The sequence below is a fragment of the Geotrypetes seraphini genome, chromosome 2 (genome assembly GCF_902459505.1).
Source record: "Geotrypetes seraphini chromosome 2, aGeoSer1.1, whole genome shotgun sequence".
In the NCBI taxonomy this organism is placed as follows: Eukaryota; Metazoa; Chordata; class Amphibia; order Gymnophiona; family Dermophiidae; genus Geotrypetes; species Geotrypetes seraphini.
The window spans coordinates 42,388,813-42,408,765 of record NC_047085.1 but is presented as its reverse complement, the minus strand read 5'-3'; the positions used below and the strand labels follow the sequence as shown (position 1 = coordinate 42,408,765).

At 46.7% G+C, this 19,953-nt stretch overlaps 1 protein-coding gene across 4 annotated transcripts in view; it reads right to left on the bottom strand.

The window, feature by feature from the left end:
* ATAD2 (ATPase family AAA domain containing 2) overlaps positions 1-19,953 on the bottom strand; it is a 332,232-nt gene that overhangs the window by 227,533 nt on the left and 84,746 nt on the right. For all 4 annotated transcript variants that reach the window (XM_033933747.1, XM_033933750.1, XM_033933746.1 and 1 more), the window contains exons 6-7: positions 7,775-7,865; positions 4,224-4,334 (exon numbers count right to left, since the gene is read on the bottom strand). In XM_033933747.1, coding sequence (XP_033789638.1) covers positions 4,224-4,334; positions 7,775-7,865 — 202 coding nt within the window. The remainder of the gene's footprint in view (positions 1-4,223; positions 4,335-7,774; positions 7,866-19,953) is intronic.

Sequence of the window (19,953 nt, the reverse complement as noted above, 5' to 3'; positions counted from 1 at the left end):
GCAACTGGAGGAGGTTTGATTAGTAGTTTGGTAGATTAGTAGAATCTGGAGATGCACAAATAGTGCTTTTCATACACCGCTGGATAAAAAGCTCCTAATAGCACAGAGATGAACTCTGACTGTAGTGGTTTTAAGACCAAAGTTGAAAGGTGTAGGAGACTTTGAGGACTGATGGTAGAGGACATGTGTTCAGATGCAATGATTGGCAGTAACACCAAAGTGTGAAGCAAGTCCACTTAAGAACATAAGAACATAAGAAGTTGCCTCCACTGGGTCAGACCGAGGTCCATCTCGCCCAGCGATCCGCTCCCGCGGCGGCCCATCAGGTCTGCGACCTGTGAAGTGGTTTCTGACCACTTTTATAACCTACCTCAAGTTCTATCTGTACCCCTCTATCCCTTTATCCTCCAGGAACCTATCCAAACCCTTCTTGAACCCCTGTACAGAGTTCTGGCCTATCACTTCCTCCGGAAGCGCGTTCCATGTGTCCACCACCCTCTGCGTAAAAAAGAACTTTCTAACATTTGTTCTAAACCTGTCCCCTTTCAATTTCTCTGAGTGACCCCTAGTGCTTGTGGCTCCCCTCAGTTTGAAGAATCTGTCCTTATTTACTCTCTCTATGCCCTTAAGGATTTTGAAGGTTTCTATCATGTCCCCTCTAAGTCTCCTCTTCTCCAGGGAGAACAGCCCCAGCATTTTTAACCTGTCAGCGTATGGAAAATTTTCCATACCTTTTATCAGCTTAATCGCCCTCCTCTGCACTCCCTCGAGTACTGCCATGTCCTTCTTGAGGTACGGCGACCAGTATTGAACACAGTACTCCAGGTGCGGGCGCACCATTGCGCGATACAGCGGCATGATGACTTCCTTCGTCCGGGTTGTGATACCCTTTTTGATGATGCCCAGCATTCTGTTTGCTTTCTTTGAGGCTGTCGCACATTGCGCCGATGGTTTCAGTGATGAGTCGACCATCACCCCCAAGTCCCTTTCCAGGTTACTCACCCCTAGCAGTGTTCCCCCCATTTTGTAGTTGAACATCGGGTTCTTTTTCCCTACATGCATGACCTTGCATTGACCTTGCATTGAAGTGATAAACAACTTTGAGCGGAAAGTTTCCTAGAAGTTTCAACGATGGCTGACACTGGCACAGATTGTATGAATGCATGTACTCACTGGGAGAGAAACCATGCTGTGAGAGTTCCAAGTTATCAAAGTCAGAAAGATTAGAAGTGGGATGGGTTCCCGGACACTGAGTTGAAGAGGAAGCCATGATTGTCACGGTCACTGAGGTGCTATGAGAATTATGGTAGCTGGTTCTTGGTAGATTTTGCACAAAGTTTTCCAAATTAAGAGGAATTAGAGGGAAGCATAGAGGAATTAGAGGGAAGCATATAGAAATTTGTCTATCCAGTCTAGGAGAAAGGCATGTGGCTTCAGGTGATTGGGAGTGTTCTGGAAAAGTGGACGTTTGCGATTGTGGAGAGAAACAAAGATCTATCTCCCGAGTCCCCCAGTTGGTAAATATTTGACATAACATGGTTGAGTTGAGTTGAGTGCCATTCGTGAGGTCATTTTTCTCCAGAAGTGGTTAACAGGATTCCCAGAGAGACCATTCAGAACTTTTCCTTCAAAGTATCGGTGAAAGCACAGAGAACTAGTATTGGATGATGACAGTATCTTTTTCAGTATTAAGAAATACTTGGAATAGAACCCTTGGCCCCTCTCCTGCAGAGGAGTTTGTTATATTGCATTGAGAGGCATAAGGGCTGAGAGCTCTTGTTGAAGAGTGGTCTGATAGGAATTGAAAACAGACTCTTGAAGGATGGTTTGGAGGTTTATGTTTTAAATGAAGGGCAAAACCTCATCTCACTTTTTTTTTTTTAATACCCAGTGGTCTGATGTTATGAGGGACCAATGGTGATAGAAGTGAGCGAGACTACCACCAATAGGGACAGTGAGGTAGAGGATGTGTTACGCTGGCTAAGCTGCCTGACCCCCCCCCCCCTCCCAGAATGAGCTTTAAGAAATTCATGAACACCGCATCCCAACACACCTGAATGTACACAGGTAGTGTCACACAAAAGAATGCAGATGCGACGAAACCGCCACTTTACAGATATCCACCGGAAGTACAAGAGATGACTCAGCCCAAGAATATATACCTGTTCTTGAATTTCTTAAAGCTCATTCTAGGAGGGAGGGTCAGGCAGCTTCTTGGGCTGAGTCATCTCTTGTACTTCTGGTGGATATCTGTAAAGTGGCGGTTTGGTCGCATCTGCATTCTTTTGTGTGACACATTCAGGTGTGTTCGGGGAGCGTGTTCTTGTGGCAGCCCTTCGGGGGGTCCCACCCATGATGGGAACTGCTTTGATACGTCCCATCAGTTTCTGTGCCAGTCTGGAGAGGCTATAAAGTAGGAGAAATTAGCTTCTTACTTGCTAATTTTCTTTTTTTAGTCTCTCCAGACCAGCACAGATCCCTCCCTATCGTTTTCTTCAGATTTTTGTGTGAAGAGTGCAGTTTTTATATATATGGAGGAAGTTTAAAAGAACACAGCTTCTCAGCTCAGGGGAAAACCGAGAAATGATAGCTCCACGAGCTTTCAAGAGCTTTCAAGAAGTTTAAAGTGACAGTACACCTTTGCACTGTCTGTAATGGGCTGTGTGGTTGATGTCACCCACATGTGAATATACTGCCTGCTTGTCCTAGGATAAAAATACTTTTTAAAGTTGTACTTCATTACCAAGTACAGCTTACTTTACTACTAGTTACAAATAAAAAATATGGCCAAAAAACATAGAAACATGACAGATAAAGGCCAAATTGCCCATCCAGTGTGCCCATCTGCAGTATCCACTATCTCCTCCTCTCAAGACATCTTTCCCTTCCCTCAAGACATCTCTATCTGCCCTTTCGCTTTCTTTCCCCGGGAGGTCTGGCATCTTTCCTTCCCACCCCGTGGTCCAGCATCTCCCTTACTCTCCCAATGCTACCCCCCTCTCGCGGGATCCAGTGTTTGCTCACCATTCTTCCCAGTGGTGCTGCTGTAATTCTTCAGGCCACCGGCAGCATGAGTGATGTAAACATGCTGTCTTTGGCAATTCGGAAGCTCTCTTTGCTACTACTTCCCGCCTACGCAGGGACAAGAAGCAGAAGAAAAGCTTCCGGGTCACTGAAGGCAGTGTGTTACTTCACTCACGCTGCTGGCAGCCCAAAGAGCAGTGCTGCTGGGAACAAGAATGGTGAGCAAGCACTGGATCTTGCAGGGGAGAGAGAGGACTCTGGATAGGTGTGCGAGCCGCTCAGATCTCTGCGGGCTTTTATTGGCTCACGCTTTTGTGATGAAGGCCACTACCCTAAGAGATCACACATGCCTGTCCCACCCTTTTTGAATTCAGACACTGTCTCCTTCACCTCTACTGGGAAACTATTCTAAGCATCTACCACTCTGTCAAAAAGCATTTACTTAGATTACTTCTGAGCCTATCACCTCTTAACTTCATCCTATGTCCTCTCATTCAAATGAAGACTCACCTCATGTGCATTTATGTCACATAGATATTCAAACCTCTCTATCATACCTTTCCTTTCCTCCAAAGTACAGTATACATATTGAGATCTTTAAGTCTGTCCCCATAAGCCTTATGACATTTAACCAGTGTTCTTCAACCTTTTGGCACCTATGGACCGGTGGAAATAAAACATCGCACCGTGGACCGGCTGTCTTGGGCCCGATGGACGTGCTGGCCCTGTGGACTAGCAGCTGAAGAACACCGTCCAACACCAACAATTTTAGCAACCTTCCTCTGGACAGACTCCATCCTGTTTATATCTTTTTGAAGGTGTAGACCCCAGAATTGTACACAATATTCTAAATGAGGTCTCACCAGAGACTTATACAGGGGCATCAATACCTCCTTTTTCCTACTGGCCATACCTCTCCCTAAGCACCCTAGCATCCTTCTCGCTTTAAAAGTACTGCATATTATACTCAAGTACTTTAACAAAGTATAAATACATTGTTATTACCCATCTCTGATTACTACAAAATTACCAAGAAAGTGGTATACAATTATGAGACTGAAGCTGATTTGTAGAGGAAAACATTCATAATTCTTTAAAACTAAAAAATTTAAAGTTCAAAAAAATCTTAAACTTAGTTAACAAGTGCAACAAGTGCAAATTTTATTTTAACCTTAAATGTCATTAGGACCACATAGTACCTTTTAATGGAGCCTGGTAACGTACAACTGCTTTTCTCTGTCTGAAATCATAGCGCTTTTGATTATCTTCCTCACCATCATCATCTTGGTCTTCGCCTTCTTCTGAAGACTCTAGAAAAGTTAACACTTAGGAATAAAACAAATGAATCGGATACAGCGACACCTCCAATTTAGAAATACTGCAGGTTCTACTTAATTGTTTGTTTTTTTTAAATTTCAAAGCAGCCTTATTTTAAAATGATGGTATTTCTTCAATATAATTATCTATGCTCCTGGCTATTTAGATCATGCAACCATGCATTAGGCATGGGAAATGTGGGTACAAAACAAAACTAAGTGGAGCTCTTGCAGGCGTAACAATAAAAAAAATGGCAAAAACAGAAGAGATTGTCATGGATAAGAAATATGCAGATCATCCGATTGTTGCAGTTAATATATCCTGCAGATTGCTGCAGATAATATATCCTTAGCAGGATGGACATATTACAATATGTTCAGTATAGTAACAGTCACCCAAAAAATATAGCATTAAGGAAGACATTTCTTCAACTTTTCCCAGTAATATAAAAAAGTCAAGTTATCTGCAGAAAGTATTTGCCATGGACAACAGGACAGAAGTCCTGAGAAGTCATCTGATACAAACCATGTGAGAAAGTTTTCCCTAGCTTTTAAGCTCAAACTGTGTGTAGCACTTCCTGCACTGCATCATCACATAGGACCTCGCCAATTTCTACTTAGCTAGACATGGAATACACTCCAAGACAAGGTGGAAGATTATGACAGCAGGAAAATCCTCACAATGGACAGCATCTGCTGCAGGAATGTGCCTTAGTGTTATCCAAATACTAGCAGTATAGAATGTTCTCACAAATGGGACTTCATAGGTGAGGAAGTGACATCACAGTTCTGAAATGGCAGCCTGATCCCTAAGCTCCTGATTCTCTGCTAATTTAACTTGCTTAATCCTTTGCCTAAGCTCCTGATTCCCTGCTAATTTAACTAATCCCTTGACCTCTAAGACATCTTCTAGAGCCTTCAGGACTAGCCAAATGGCTTAGAGTTCCAGTTTATGGACTATTCTTTTGATGGGAAGTCCACTGGTCCTAAATTGAGCTGTCCCTGCAATGTGCTCTCCAACTGGAAAGGCTGGTATCCGTTGCGAGAGTCACCCATTCCGAAATCCAGAGAGGCATGCCCTTCGACAAGGACACATCCTGAAGACACCAGCACAGGCTGTCCTTTGCAGCCCCTGTCTAGGGCAGCTGCATCTGAAAAGGATGCTTCTGCACAGATCACTAAAACAGAAAAGAGTCTTGGAGAGGTTGCATGTGAGCCCTAGCCTGGGGACAACCTCCAGTGGATGCCATGGAGCCCAACACTTGAAGATAATGTCAAGCAGGAGGAATCCACATTGCCAGGACAGAATTTGTCTCTGGAGATTGATTGCGTGGCTCAGGAAGGAAAATGTGGCCAGAAGTCCATGTGGAAAAGAATGCTGATACTCCAGATTCTGGGTTGGTTCCCAATGGCTATTGATGTTGACAATCCAGCCCAAATACTGGATTAACTCCGTCATGCGACGCACTGCAAGCTTGCACGCCATGTCTGGACGAAGCTCTGATCAGCCAATTGTCCAGGTAGGGATGTACTTGAATCCCCATCTTCCGGAGGTGAGCTGCAACACCACATAACCTTATTGAACGTGCGAAGAACTGTCACCAGACCGAATGAAGAACTGCAAATTGGAAATGCTGCTCAAGTATGTGGAACCTCATATCTTCTGTGGTCAAGAAAGATGGGAATATGCAGATACACTTCTGCAAGGTCTAGAGAGGCTAGCAACCCTCCCAGAGCCTCCACTGCAATGATCGAACGGTCCATCTCTATGTGGAAACGGGGGAATCTTTAGGTATTTACCACTGAGATCCAAGATGGGCCTCCAGTCATCTGTGCCTTTCTTAGGCATGAAGTATCTAGAGCAGCCCTGCATAACATATAGCCCCCAGGCTGCATGCATCCCAAAATGGCTCTCACTGTGGCCCTCTCTAAACCCTTTCCTGTCCCATTTTTGGAGACCAGGATTTCTCTCTGCTTCCCTGACGCAGCAACACCAAGGTGCGTGCAGCAACTGCAGTCCAGAAGCACCGGGCCCACAAGACTCTCCCCCCCCCCACGTCAATTCTGACGTCCGAGAGGAAGTTCCGGGTCAGCCAGGCAGCAATTAGCTGGCTTGGAACTTCCTCCGATGTCAGAATTGACATCGGGAGCAGGGGGAAGAATTGTGGGCCCAGTGCTTCTGAACTGCAATTGCTGCGTCGAGGAAGCAGGGAGAGTGTTGGGGAAGCAGGGTGTGAAAAAGACAGAAAGAAAGAAAGGGGGCAGGGAGAGGAAGAAAAAGTTTGACTCATGGAGGGACAGAAAGATGTTGGTTGGGGAAGGCAATGAGGTCTGGAGAGGAAGCATACAGGAGACAGAAAGAAGGGAAGAAATATTGGATGCACAGTCAGAAGGAAGTCCAACCAGAAACTGATTAAATCACCAAACAAAGGTAGGAAAAATTATTTTCATTTCAATTTAGTGATCGAAATGTGTCAATTTTGAGAATTTATATCTGCTGTGTGTATATGAAACATGAAAGGAAAAAATTGCATTACAATTAGTAAAGGGGGCAGGATCTGGGGCAGAGCTTGTGTGGTTTTAGGGCAGAGCTTGGGAGGTCTGTGGTTGGGGGTACTCAACTTGAAGTAGTTGAAAAACATTGCTATAGGCAATCAGCCGCCACCAGTGCCTCTCCTCTTCTGCCCTCTTCTCTGCTGGCACCCCCTGCTGGCCTCTCAGGGCCCCTCTGGAAGGCCTCTGTGCATGCATGGATGTCAATGTGATGTCATGTATGTGCATGATATCATGGCAACGTCCGCGCACTTCTGGGTGCCTCGAGCCATGGCCACTACATTTTCTGACTTCATTTCGGCCCCGGATCATTTTTGAATTGTGCAGACCTGGTCTACAGTATCTGCCTGAGCCTGAGTTGTCATTGGGAACAAGGTTCTATGGCATGAATGTCCAGAAGTCTCTGAAGTGTGGCTCGGATATTGACCTTCTCCAATCATCCAACTGGAGAGTCTAGGAACAAATCCATGTGAGGGTAAAGCAGCTCTCTTGTGACCTACTCAGATGATATTCAGTACTGGGGGTGCAGCCGTCAATCTGGCACCATTGGGGCTTTTTGGAGGATAGGTTAAGGTGAGCTCTGGAGGACTGCGGGCATCTGGAGCTACTGAATCACTGCCTTTAACCCTGCGCTTGAAAAGGAAAAACTGGAAGGGACACTGTGCTCTACCTCTATATGGGAGATGCTCAAAGCTGCAACTATTCTCACTTCTGCAAGTCCAGTTCGTGGGAATGGACTGATCACCTTACGTATGAACTCTGAAGGAGATGTAACAGAATACCCAGTTAGAGGAACATAAAGAAGGAATAGGTAAAAGCAAATGTTGTAGTAAGACTTCATAGTGCTACAAAAAAAAAAAAAATGCAACAAGGTTACTGACCACCACTTTCGTCTTGATTATCAGTTGTTTCTTCATCAGTCTGTTGAACTTCTCTTTTCTTCTTTACTCGAGAATATATATCAAGATTTTCCTAATTAATGAGGAATCAAACAGTAGTAAATGTTATCTCACGGTAGAACTGCTTAACAGATGATATTTGCAGCATATAGCAGTTACTTACTATAACAGGTGTTATCCAGGAAAGTAGGCAGATATTCTCACGTGGCTATCATCCACGAAGCCCAGTACGAACAGTGCTAAAAGTGTACCATCACTAACTTCTTAAGAATCGAGAGTTTTCTTTTTCTTCTTTTGGCACACCAAAGGGGGGAGGGTGTTGGGAACAATCTTACATAATATGTTCTAATATGTTCTATAATATGTGTATATTCTGACTGAAAATAAGATGAAGGTTGGGAGGTAGGGGGGGTTAAATGTATCATTAGATTTTTATGTAGTAGATATCAAAGTGCTATTGTGTAATAACTTGTTGAATTATATTATTTTGTGCACTTGTCAAATTTGAAAATGAATAAAAAATTATTAAAAAAAAAAAAAAGAAGCTTCAAGACTGTCCGCATGTGCTTTATCGGCCCATCAGTTCGCTGTTCCTCTATTCCATAAGCAAGCTAAGAAGCCAACCAGGGGAGGTGGGAGGGATGTCACTGGATAACAGTAACTGTGCTTTATCCTTGGACAAGCAGGCAGCATATTTTCACATGTGGGACTCCCTAGCTTACTGAAGGGGATGGTGAGAGAGTTAATCAGTCATTAGAAAGAAAATAAATTATGTGAAACTGCTTGGCTGAAACAACCATGTTGTCTAGAATTGGATTCTAGATAGTAGACTTAGACCCCTCCACACCATCCAGCTATTGCCCAATAGCAAATATCCGTTTCCTAACCAAGATGCTAGATTCCATCATATCTACCCAACTCTCATCATATTTAGAAAGATTCTCTATTCTCCTACCTTACCAATATGGCTTTCGTCCCAATTTCAGCACCGAATCCCTACTGACCTCCTTAATCTCAAAGGTTCAACTACTTCACTCTTGAAATAAGTTCGCCGTCCTCCTACAATTCGACCTTTGCGCTGCTTTTGACGTTGTTCATCATGATATCCTAGTCTACCAACTCTCTGAGATAGGCATTAACTCCACAGTCCTAGACTGGTTCTCATAATTCCTACGTTCTCGTTCTTACACTTTCAATATGAATGGCACCTCATCCGCCCCCTGGAAACCAATATGTGGAGTCCCACAAGGCTCACCTCTATCTCCTATTCTTTTCAACATCTATATATCCTCCCTAAAACTCCTCCATCTATCCCCCCTAGAAACAATTTACACTTATGCTGATGACATTCTCGTCCTCCTTTAGACCAAACCTTACCAACCTCTTGGAGAACATATCCTCCTGTATAACGAACCTCTAATCCTGGGCCCATACTGTGCAAAAGAAACTGAACGAGTCCAAAACTAAACTACTTTGGCTCGGCCCAAAACTAGACCAACTACCCACCTCCATCCCACTGTCCTCTGGCTCTACTCTGCAGCTGAGTTCTCAAGCAATGTTCTGGGCATCATCATTGATTCCACTTTGTCCTTCCAACGACCACCTCAATTCCTTGGCAAAAAAATGCTTTTTCAGCCTTCACATGCTGAGGAAGGTAAAATTATGGTCATACCTGTTAATTTTCTTTCCTTTAGAAGCAGCAGATGAATCCAGAGACTAGTGGGTATAGCTCACATCGACCAGCAGGTGGAGATAGAGAACTGATTAACAGTTGGCCTTAAAGCCTGGTGTTCCTTCTGTTGATTCAGTTATGCACTTTGCCCAAGCATCCCGAAAGGAGAATGAGCAGCCACAAACTCCATTCCAGTAAAAAATGTGTCTTCTCTTCTGAATATCATTGATATTTTCTGTTTTTTTTTTTTTTCAGTCATGAAATAATACACTTACCAACCATAGCCCCGGCTAACCCAATGACCTAAACACCCTACACACAGCCCGTGCACTTGGGGAGGGGCTCTGGATTCATCTGCTGCTTCTAAAGGAAAGAAAATTAACAGGTATGACCATAATTTTACCTTCCATAGCAAAGCAGCAGATGAATCCAGAGACTAGTGGGATGTAGCAAAGCAAACTCAAACTGGGTGGGACGCCAATGCCGCCTCCGCCAGCACTGCAGCGCCAAAACTCACCTCTGAACGGGCCGCTACATCTAACCGATAATGCTTTGAAAAAGTATTCCCTGACGACCAAGTGGCCGCCCGGCAAATCTCCTCTAATGACATCCCCCCGGACTCCACCCAAGATGTAGCCAAAGCCCGAGTGGAATGAGCATGAAGGTGCTCCGGTACCTTCTTCCCTGACAACACATACGCCGAAGCAATAGTGTCCTTGACCCAACGCGCAATGGACGCTTTAGATGCCGCCATCCCTTTGTTTTTACCCGCGAACGCGACAAAGAGATGGTCCGACCGGCGAAAATCATTCGTCACCTCCAAATAATGGAGAAGCATACGGCGGACATCCAGTAGCCGTACCGATAAAAATCGCTTCCCCCAATCCTCCTTCCTGAAGGATAGCAGGAACAAACTCTGGTTCACATGAAAGGACGAAACAACCTTAGGCAGGAAGGACGGCACCGTATGCACCGTCACCCCAGTCGCCGAGAAACGCAAAAAGGGTTCCCTGCAAGAAAGCACTTGCAGCTCCGATACTCGCCTTGCTGAAGCCATCGCCACCAAAAATACTGTTTTCAGTGTGACATCTTTCAAAGTGGCCGTTGACAGGGGCTCAAAAGGCGCCCCCTGCAATTTCCCAAGGACGAGCTTAAGGTTCCAAGTTGGACAAATTCGCTTAACCGGCGGCCGGATATGTTGAACCCCCTTGAGGAACCGCACCACGTCCGGCTGCGACGCGAGAGCCGAGCGAGCCACCCGGCCCCTGTAACAGGCAATGGCCGATACCTGAACCTTTAAAGAGTTACATGCTAACCCTTTCTCTACGCCCTCCTGCAGGAACGCAAGAATAGCTGGCAGAGAAGCATGGAAAGGCGCAATTCCGTGTCTTCCGCACCATGCCTCAAAGATCCTCCAGACCCTCGCATAGGAGGCTGACGTTGAAATCCTCTTAGCCTTAAGCAGGGTGGAAATCACACGTTCTGAATAGCCCTTCTTTTTCAGCCTTGACCTTTCAATAGCCAGGCCGTAAGACCAAAGCGGCCCGGATCTTCCATCAATATTGGACCCTGAGTTAGCAAGTCCGGAGTTACCTGGAACGCTACCTGCTCGCCTACCGACGGCCGCCGTGGCCAATCCGGAGCCACCAGGATTACTCTGCCTCGAAAGCGAGAGATGCGTTGCAACACCCGCCCTATCATGGGCCAAGGCGGGAATACATACAGAAGGGAATTCGGAGGCCCCGGGAGAGCTAATGCGTCCACCCCCTCCGATCCCTGTTCCTTGCGTCTGCTGAAGAACCGAGGCACCTTCGCATTGCGGGAGGAGGCCATGAGATCCATCTCTGGCAACCCCCAACGACGGACTAGCAGGCCGAACGCTGGAGACGACAACTCCCATTCGCCCGGATCGAGAAGAGTTCTGCTGAGGAAGTCCGCCTGCACGTTTTCGTGCCCTGCAATGTGTGCCGCCGACAGAAGCGGAACATGCCCCTCTGCCCATCGAAACAAATGTCTTGCCTCTTCGGCTAATTGCGGACTCCGGGTGCCCCCCTGAAGATTGACATATGCGACCGCCGTGACATTGTCCGAAAAGATCCTGGTCGGTCTGTCGTGAACTAGGGCCTGAAAAGCCCGCAGCGCTAACCGGATCGCTCTTAATTCCAGCAAGTTTATGGGCCATTGAGCCTCCTGGGAAGACCACATTCCCTGCACCGACGTCTGCATGCACTGGGCTCCCCAGCCCCGCAGACTGGCATCCGTTGTAACTACCACCCAATCCGGTGTGGCCAACGGCATGCCCCTCCAAAGATGCAAGTCCTGGAGCCACCAGCGCATGCTGCGAGCTGCTCGAGGACTCCACTGGAGACGCACATTGTAATTCAGAGAAGCTGGGGACCAGCAAGAGAGCAGAGACTGCTGTAAGGGTCTCATGTGGCTCCGGGCCCAGGGAACCACCTCCAGAGTCACCACCATGGAGCCCAGCACCTGTACATAATTCCAAACTCGAGGTCTGGGCGACCCGAGAAGGAGGCGAATTTGAGCCTGCAATTTCTCCCCCCGATCTCGGGGTAGAAACACCTTCCCCAGAGCCGTATCGAACCGTACCCCCAGATGCACCAAAGACTGCGATGGGGACAAAACACTCTTGGGAAAGTTGACAATCCACCCCAATGACTGAAGGAGAGAGATAACTCTCTGCGTCACCGACAAACTCTCCTGCCGGGATGAGGCGCGGATCAACCAATCGTCCAAGTAAGGGTGTACCCGAATCCCTTCCTTGCGTAGAAAAGCGGCTACCACCACCATGACTTTGGAAAACGTGCGGGGAGCCGTCGCCAGGCCAAAGGGCATTGCCCGAAACTGATAATGTTGGCCCAGAATCGCAAACCGCAGATACCGCTGGTGCGGAGGCCATATCGGAATATGGAGGTACGCCTCCTTGAGATCGAGAGACGTGAGGAACTCTCCTGGTCTTACCGCCGCAATAACCGAGCGCACCGTTTCCATTCGGAAATGGCGCACGCTGAGGAATCTGTTGACCCTTTTGAGATCCAGCACTGGCCTGAAGGACCCCCCCTTCTTTGGAACAATGAAGTATAGGGAATATATACCGCGGCCTACCTCTTCCGGGGGCACCGGTACTACCGCCCCCAGATCGAGCAGCCCCTGAAGCGTCCTGCGGACCTCGGATTCCTTGGCCGCGCCACGGCACGGGGACACCAAGAAAGAATCTACGACGGGAGCGGCGAATTCTAATTTGTACCCTTCGTGAACAATGTCCAACACCCATTGGTCGGACGTGACTGTGGCCCACTCCGCCCGGAATGCCGAAAGCCGACCCCCTAAGGGCAGGGCGGAGGGAGCCAAGCCCCCGTCATTGTGGAGGGCGACTGGCTGGGGTACGGGCTGACTGCCCTGAAGAGGGTCTCGCCGTACGAAAGGAACCTCTCTGCTGAAACCGAGGTCTCGAAGCAGAGAACGGGCCAGATGCAGACCTGGAAAAAGGTTTACCAGCCCTGGCCCGCCTAACATCCCGGAAACGCGGTCTAGACGATGCGGCCCTAACCGGGGGCCTAGCCCTGTCCTCCGGTAAACGCTGCGTTTTGGTATCCCCAAAATCCTTTACCAGTCTATCCAACTCCGCTCCAAACAATAAACCCCCTTTAAACGGGAGTCTCACCAGCCGGAGCTTGGACGCCGCATCGGCCGCCCAATGACGGAGCCACAAGGACCTGCGTGAAACCACAGACAGAGACATCTGTTTCGCAGACGCCCGAATAATATCATATAAGGAGTCCGCCAAATAAGCCAAGCCTGACTCCAAATCAGCCATTTCCGAAGGGATAGTACCCCCAGACTCCAGCAAATTATCGGTCATTCCCTGTGACCACTGCAGACAAGCCCGCGCCGCGTAAGAACTGCAGATTGCGGCCTGTAAGGTAACTGCAGCCACTTCAAAGGACATCTTTAGGGATGCTTCAATCTTTCTATCCTGTGCATCCTTAAGTGTCACGCCCCCTTCTACCGGCAAGGTAGTTCTCTTAGTCACCGCTGCCACCAGAGCGTCCACCCTAGGCAATCTAAACCTGTCCAGTTCGGTCGGTTCGACCGGATACAAGAGCCTCATGGCCCTTGCCACCCGCAAACTGGCCTCCGGCGCCTCCCATTGCGCCGAGATCAGCTCCTGCATGGCCTCATGGACCGGAAAGGCCTTAGGCGGCCTACGTGTACCTGCCATCAGGGGGTTACCGGACCCCTTGGCATCTTCCTGAGCAATGTTCAAACTCTGCAAAGCTTTTGAAATAAAAGAAGAAAGCTCCTCTCTATGGAACAACCGGATAGCCGTAGGGTCATCCCCCTCCCTACCCGGGATACTCTCCGTGTCCCAATCCAAAAGCTCCCCTTCCTCCAACGACTCAGGCAGGGAGAAAGGTGATCTGGGCAAAATATCCACCGCCTCCGCAGACCCTAGCCTGCGCTTCTTAGCCCCCTGCGACTGCCCCGGGGATCCTGCTGCCCCTGCAGTGGGTCTAGCCTCTGTCCCCTCCCCCCCCGTAGAGGTAGAGGGTACCGCAAGGGACCGCCCGGCCCCCAGCCCCGGCTGGGAAGGCTGCGAGCTCTGTAATTTAAATGCCTGATGGAGCAACATCACAAATTCGGGCGAAAATGCCCCCCAGCTAAGAGGCACTCCCCCGCCCTGCTCCGAGCCGAGGGAAGGGGCCGCGCCGGCCTCCAGCGCTCTCGCCTCGTCCCCTGCCGCCTCACTCTTGTCATCCGTGGCCGAGTCCTGCAGTAACCCTGCATCGGCTCCGAGCGGCGGGGACATTGCGCAAGACTCCCGCACCCGGGACATGGCCGCCTCACAAGCCGCCAAAAACGGGTCGTCTGCCGGTGCTTCCAAGCACCCGGCAGAGCAAAGACCCGACCGTGTTCGGCGCTTCCCACAGCGCGAACACATCTGACCAGCCTCTGCAGCCATCCCCCCTCGGCCTGACAAAAGAGCTCCGACGCGTTTTTTTTTTTTTTTTGTTACACACGCGGCGAACGCCGCCGAATGACGACTCCGCCCCCCAAGACGCCCGGCACCCGGGAAAACGCGACCACACTCGAGGAAGGAAAATAAAACACTCACCCGGTCAGCCGCTTACCCCCGAAGCCAGGCAATCATTGGTAAATGTACTGCATGCCGAGTGAAGCACAGCACGGCTCAGTACAAGCAGGAAGGCCTCCCCCTTTTTTTTTTTTTTTTTTTTTTTTAAACTGGAATGAAGAAGCCAGCCACTCCTGCACCTGGAAAGGAACCCCTCTATCCAACGGAGGGGAGGGTGGAGCAGGGACCTGGGAGGGCCCAGGTGTACCACCTAAAGCCGGCACCAAACAGCCAGGCACCCCCACCTACTGAAGAGAACTAGTCTCAACAGAGGAATCCTAACGGAACACCACTTCAATCGATCCTGCAGCAGGCAGAAACCAGGAGCTAGAAGGATAGCTCCAACCCTGCTGGGAGATAGAGCAAAACTGAATCAACAGAAGGAACACCAGGCTTTAAGGCCAACTGTTAATCAGTTCTCTATCTCCACCTGCTGGTCGATGTGAGCTATACCCACTAGTCTCTGGATTCATCTGCTGCTTTGCTATGGAAAGTAAGATCCTGTTTCCATCAAAAACACTTTACCGTCCTTGTCCAATCCATCATCCTTTCCAGATTGGACTATTGCAACTCTATCTACCTAAGCCTTACCAAGAAAACCTTCATAGACTTCAGCGGATTCAGAATGCCGCGGCTAAGCTTATCTTCGCAAAAAATAAATTTGACCATGTCTCACTGCTCCTGTCTAAGCTTCACTGGCTTCCGATAAACGCCAGGGTCCACTTTAAATGCGCCTGTCTAACTTTCAAAATCCTACACGGCATCCTACCTCCCTTTATCCCACTTTCTTGGAACTCCTCAAATTCTAATACCTCCAGACCCACCCAAATTAAAACTACCCTTCCCTTCATTAAAAGGCATTTCCCATGCAAGAAAACTATGGATCTCCCTCCCCTTCAGAATCACTGAGCTCTGGAACAACCTTACCTCCCCTCTTTGGAACCTGAGCTCTCTCCAACTCTTCCGCAAACATCTGAAAACCTGGCTATTCTCAAAAATATAATACTTACTCCTTCTCTTACATACTAAGCCCTCCAAATATTCTTCACTTTATCCTTTAATCTTCATCGGAGTTCCTTTCTCTCCCAACTCCTGTAAACCGTGCCGAGCTCTATGATTGTGGAGAGGATGCGATATACAAACCTAAGGTTTAGTTTAGTGAGATGTAAATGTGTGAATAGAGAACCAAGTAGCTGCTATGCAAATATCTTCAATGAGTGGAATGCAAAAAAGAAACTGATGCAGCCATAACACAGATTAGAGCAGGGGTCTCAAAGTCCCTTCTCGAGGGCTGCAATCCAGCCGGGTTTTCAGGATTTCCCCAATGAAAATGCATGAGATCTATGTGCATGCACTGCTTTCAATGCATATTCATTGGGGAAATCCTGAAAACCTTACTGGATTGCAGCCCTCAAGGAGGACTAGAGAATGACATGGGGACCGTTTACCATGGTAAACCGCAGGTCACCGCAATAAATCCGCAGGAACGGAGACATTTGCAACTGGTTTACCGCAGAAATGGGCACAAGACCTTTTACGCCCCATGGGAACTGTGAAAAGTCTTACTCCTGTGGTAAAAAAATTGTGCCCGTGTCAGACTCTGCATCTTCTCCCCAGCTCCTCTTGCGCCTATTTCACCTTCAGGAGCCAGCCATGCCACGATGAAGACAGAAGAAACCTAAAACCAAAGCCCGAGACCAATGTGATTTGAAGAATAAAATTACCAGACAACGAAAGAAAAAAAATAAATTTTACATTTTGTGATTAGAATATTTCAGATTTGAAATATGTATCCTGCTAGAGCTGGTTTTAGACAAAGTCCAGGCTGTGCTTCTTTAGCTTCCAGCTGGCTTAGGGCTTATTCTGACCAGGGGGCAGTTGCCCTAGTTGCACTCCCCTAACATTATTCTTGCCATGTGTGACTAAAGTATTCCGTTAGCTTGATTTTTCTATGTAGCATTCTGTAGTAATTTGGTTTGTTCAGTTTTCACAATAGTGAAAGAGCTATTTGTGAAAGGGAGGGGAGATGGGTTTTGTTGAACCTTACTCTGTTTTGTGTTTAAAAAATTACAATTGTAAGAGGAGAAGCTTCCGCCCACACACATGCGACTGCAGGCTTCGCCGGCATCAGTTTTTCTAAAGTGCCGCGAAGGTAAGGGGGAGGGAGATAGATTTGGCTGGAGGGAGGGAGGGAAGGGACCGCACACCTTCCCTCCCTTAAGCTTCTTTACGCCATGAAGTTAAGGGGGAGGGAGGGAGATTCTCGGAATGCTGAAGGGCAGTGAAGTAGCGAGAGGGAAGGGTGGATGCTGCGGGGGCGGGGCTGTGAAGGGGATGGTGGGGATGGGGCAGTGATGAGGACAGATTTTTTTCCCCCTTGTCATTCTCTAACAGACCTTGTGTGCTGTAACATGACCCTTCAAGCTGCAGCCCAGCCTAAGCATAGCAAAGGGAAATGCAGGTTGCTAATTATGTGGAAATAGTTTGTTTGAAACATAGACCCAATCTGTAAGGTAGACCCAATCTGTTAGAATTAATAGAGATGAACAGTTGAGGCGAAGACCTGTGTGTCTTAGTTCTCTGTATGCAGTAAGCCAAGACATCTACAGTCCACAGTATGAAGACAGTTTCTCCAGGGTGAGAATAAGGCTTTGGAAAGAACACAGGTAGCACACTGGATTGATTCAGGTGAAATTCTATGACAACTTTCAGAAGGAATTTAGGATGAGTTTTAAGAACCACTTTAGTGTTGAAATACTGTAAATGGTGGATTACAAACCAACACCTGCAGTTAACTCACTCGACGAGCAGAAGTGACAGATCAAGACGATCACTTTCCAAGTGAGAAACCTAACATGAGCAATTGCCAGTGGTTCAAATGGTAGCTTCATTAGACTGATGAGGATTACATTGAGAGCCCAGATAATTGAAGGTGGTTTTAGTGGGGAGTTCAAGAGTCCCATCATAAACCGAGAATCAAGCAGATGAATGGCTAGAGGTTTATTGTTCCAAAAACATGTTAAGCACTAATAGCACTGAGGTGAACTCTTAACCAAAGTGGTCTTAAGTCCAAAGGTGGATAAATGAAGAAAGCAGTCTAATACTGATGATATAAAAGATGTAGAGAGATCCAAGTGATAGAGATTATACCATGAAATGAAGCGTGTCCATTTGAGTCAGTAGCATGGCTGAGTAGAGGATTTTCTGGAAGCAGCTATAATGACTTGTACAGAGTCTGAGAGATTAAAATCTACTGAAGTCAGGTCGAGAGATACCAAGCTGTTAGTTGAAGAGATTGCTGATTGGGATGTAAAAGATTCTTGACTCTGAGCGAGGAAAGATCTGTAATGGAATTGGATTCCTTGACAGCTAGTTGAAGTAGAAGGTAGAACTGTTTTCAGGGCATTGCGAATTGCCTGCAATTCTAACAGGTTGATATGAAATGTCTTTTGTTGAGCAGACCATTGCCCCCCAAGTCTGGAGGCCATACAGGCGAGTTCCCCATGCATATGTGGAGGCATCCATCATGAGTACTTTCTGATGTGGAGGGATGTGAAAAAGCAAACCTCTGGATGTATGGAAATGTGTGTAGGCCTCTAAAGTCTAGAGATCACATCCAATCGTTTTGTTCTAGAAGTGGGTATACAGTCCCCAGAGATAGCATGCAAAACTTTTACTAGATATTTGTTGAGAGCTAGCAGGTTGAGAATGGGACGACGACCTCCTGTCTTTGGAATTAGGAAATACCTGGAGTAGAACCCCCTGATATCTCTGGGAAGGGGGTACTACTTCCATGGCATTTAGTTGAAGTAGAGCTTCGATTTCCTGAAGAAGGGACATTTGATGAGAAGTGAAAGAGGACTATCTTGGAGGGTTGTTAGGAGGAATGGTGATAAAATGAAGGGTAACTCCTGTATGGATCTTGAGGACCTAGGTGTCTGTGGTAATGAATCCAGTTTTCAAGTTCAAAGTTTATTTCAAATTTACTATACCGCCCACTCAAACCTTCTGGGCAGTGTACAAAATATTATTATATTATTATTATACCAATTAAAAAATAATTTAGTCTAAAACAGTGGTCTCAAACTCGCAGCCCGGGACCACATGCGGCGCCAGGTACTATTTTGAGGCCCTCAGTATGTTTATCATAATCACAAAAGCCAAATAAAACAGTTTCTTGATCAAATGTCTCTTTAGCTATAAATGACAATATTATTATTAAGACTTAGCCAAAGGGAAAGATTTATAAACTATAAAGAGTTCTACCTCATGCAAAATAGTCATTTCTTTAATAAGACATTAATTACAATTGATAGAAAGAGAGAGAGAACAGTTAAAGGGAAGAACAAAAGGTTGGGGAAATACTTAAAAATAAATCTAAGTTGTCCTGAAAAGGACAGTTTAAGTTACAAAGGAATGTTACAAAGTCTCTGAAAAGGAATGTTTAACATAACCTTGAATTTGATCAATGATGTATTTTCCCGCAAGTAGTTGGGTATGCTGTTCCAGAGAAAAGGTGCATTAACGGAAAAAAATTGTATTCCTCATAATACTGATCTGTTTCAATGAGGGAACTATAAGAAGATTTTGCACAGTGGATTGTAGAGACCTAACTTGAGTTTGAGGGATAAGCAAATTAATAAATTCTGGCTGGCTATTTGCTTTCATTTTAAAGGTTAGAAGTAAAATTTTGTAAGTGATCCTATGCTCTATAGGCAACCAATGAGCTTTATGAAGAAGAGGCGTAACATGATCATATTTTTTTGCGTTAAATAGGATTTTTATTGCAGTATTTTGAACCATTTGGAGCCTTTTATTTCTTTTTTTGTAGTGCCCTTGAGATGGGCATTGTAGTAATCCAAACAAGAGATAACCAGTGAATAGATTAAAATATTCAAAGACGCGGGCTCTAACAATTTTGCTAAGGCTTTGATCATGCATAGCCAATAAAAGCAACATTTTGAAGAAAGAAGTTGGTCTCCAATGGGTTGGGGAGGTGGTTAAGATGGGGGTATTGTGGCTATGCTCTCTAGAAGCATGTCAAAGGCTGAGCTGGTTTTTGAGGAGCTGAAGTCCGAGACTTCTGCTATTTCTGCCTTTGTGGTGGTGGTTTGGAAGAGGACAAGGTGATTGGATAACACCTCTTATATGAAGAGGAAACTGGTCGCTGGTAAGACTTGGATGGCTGAGTCTTAGCCTTGGACCCCGTTAAGGTGGTCCAGCTATGTTCATGTCGCATAAGCCTTTGAGTAGCATCCTTGACTTTATCCCCAAAAAGAGTTCTTCATGAAAACAGGGAATATTTGCTAACGATACTGAACGTTAATGTCTATGTCA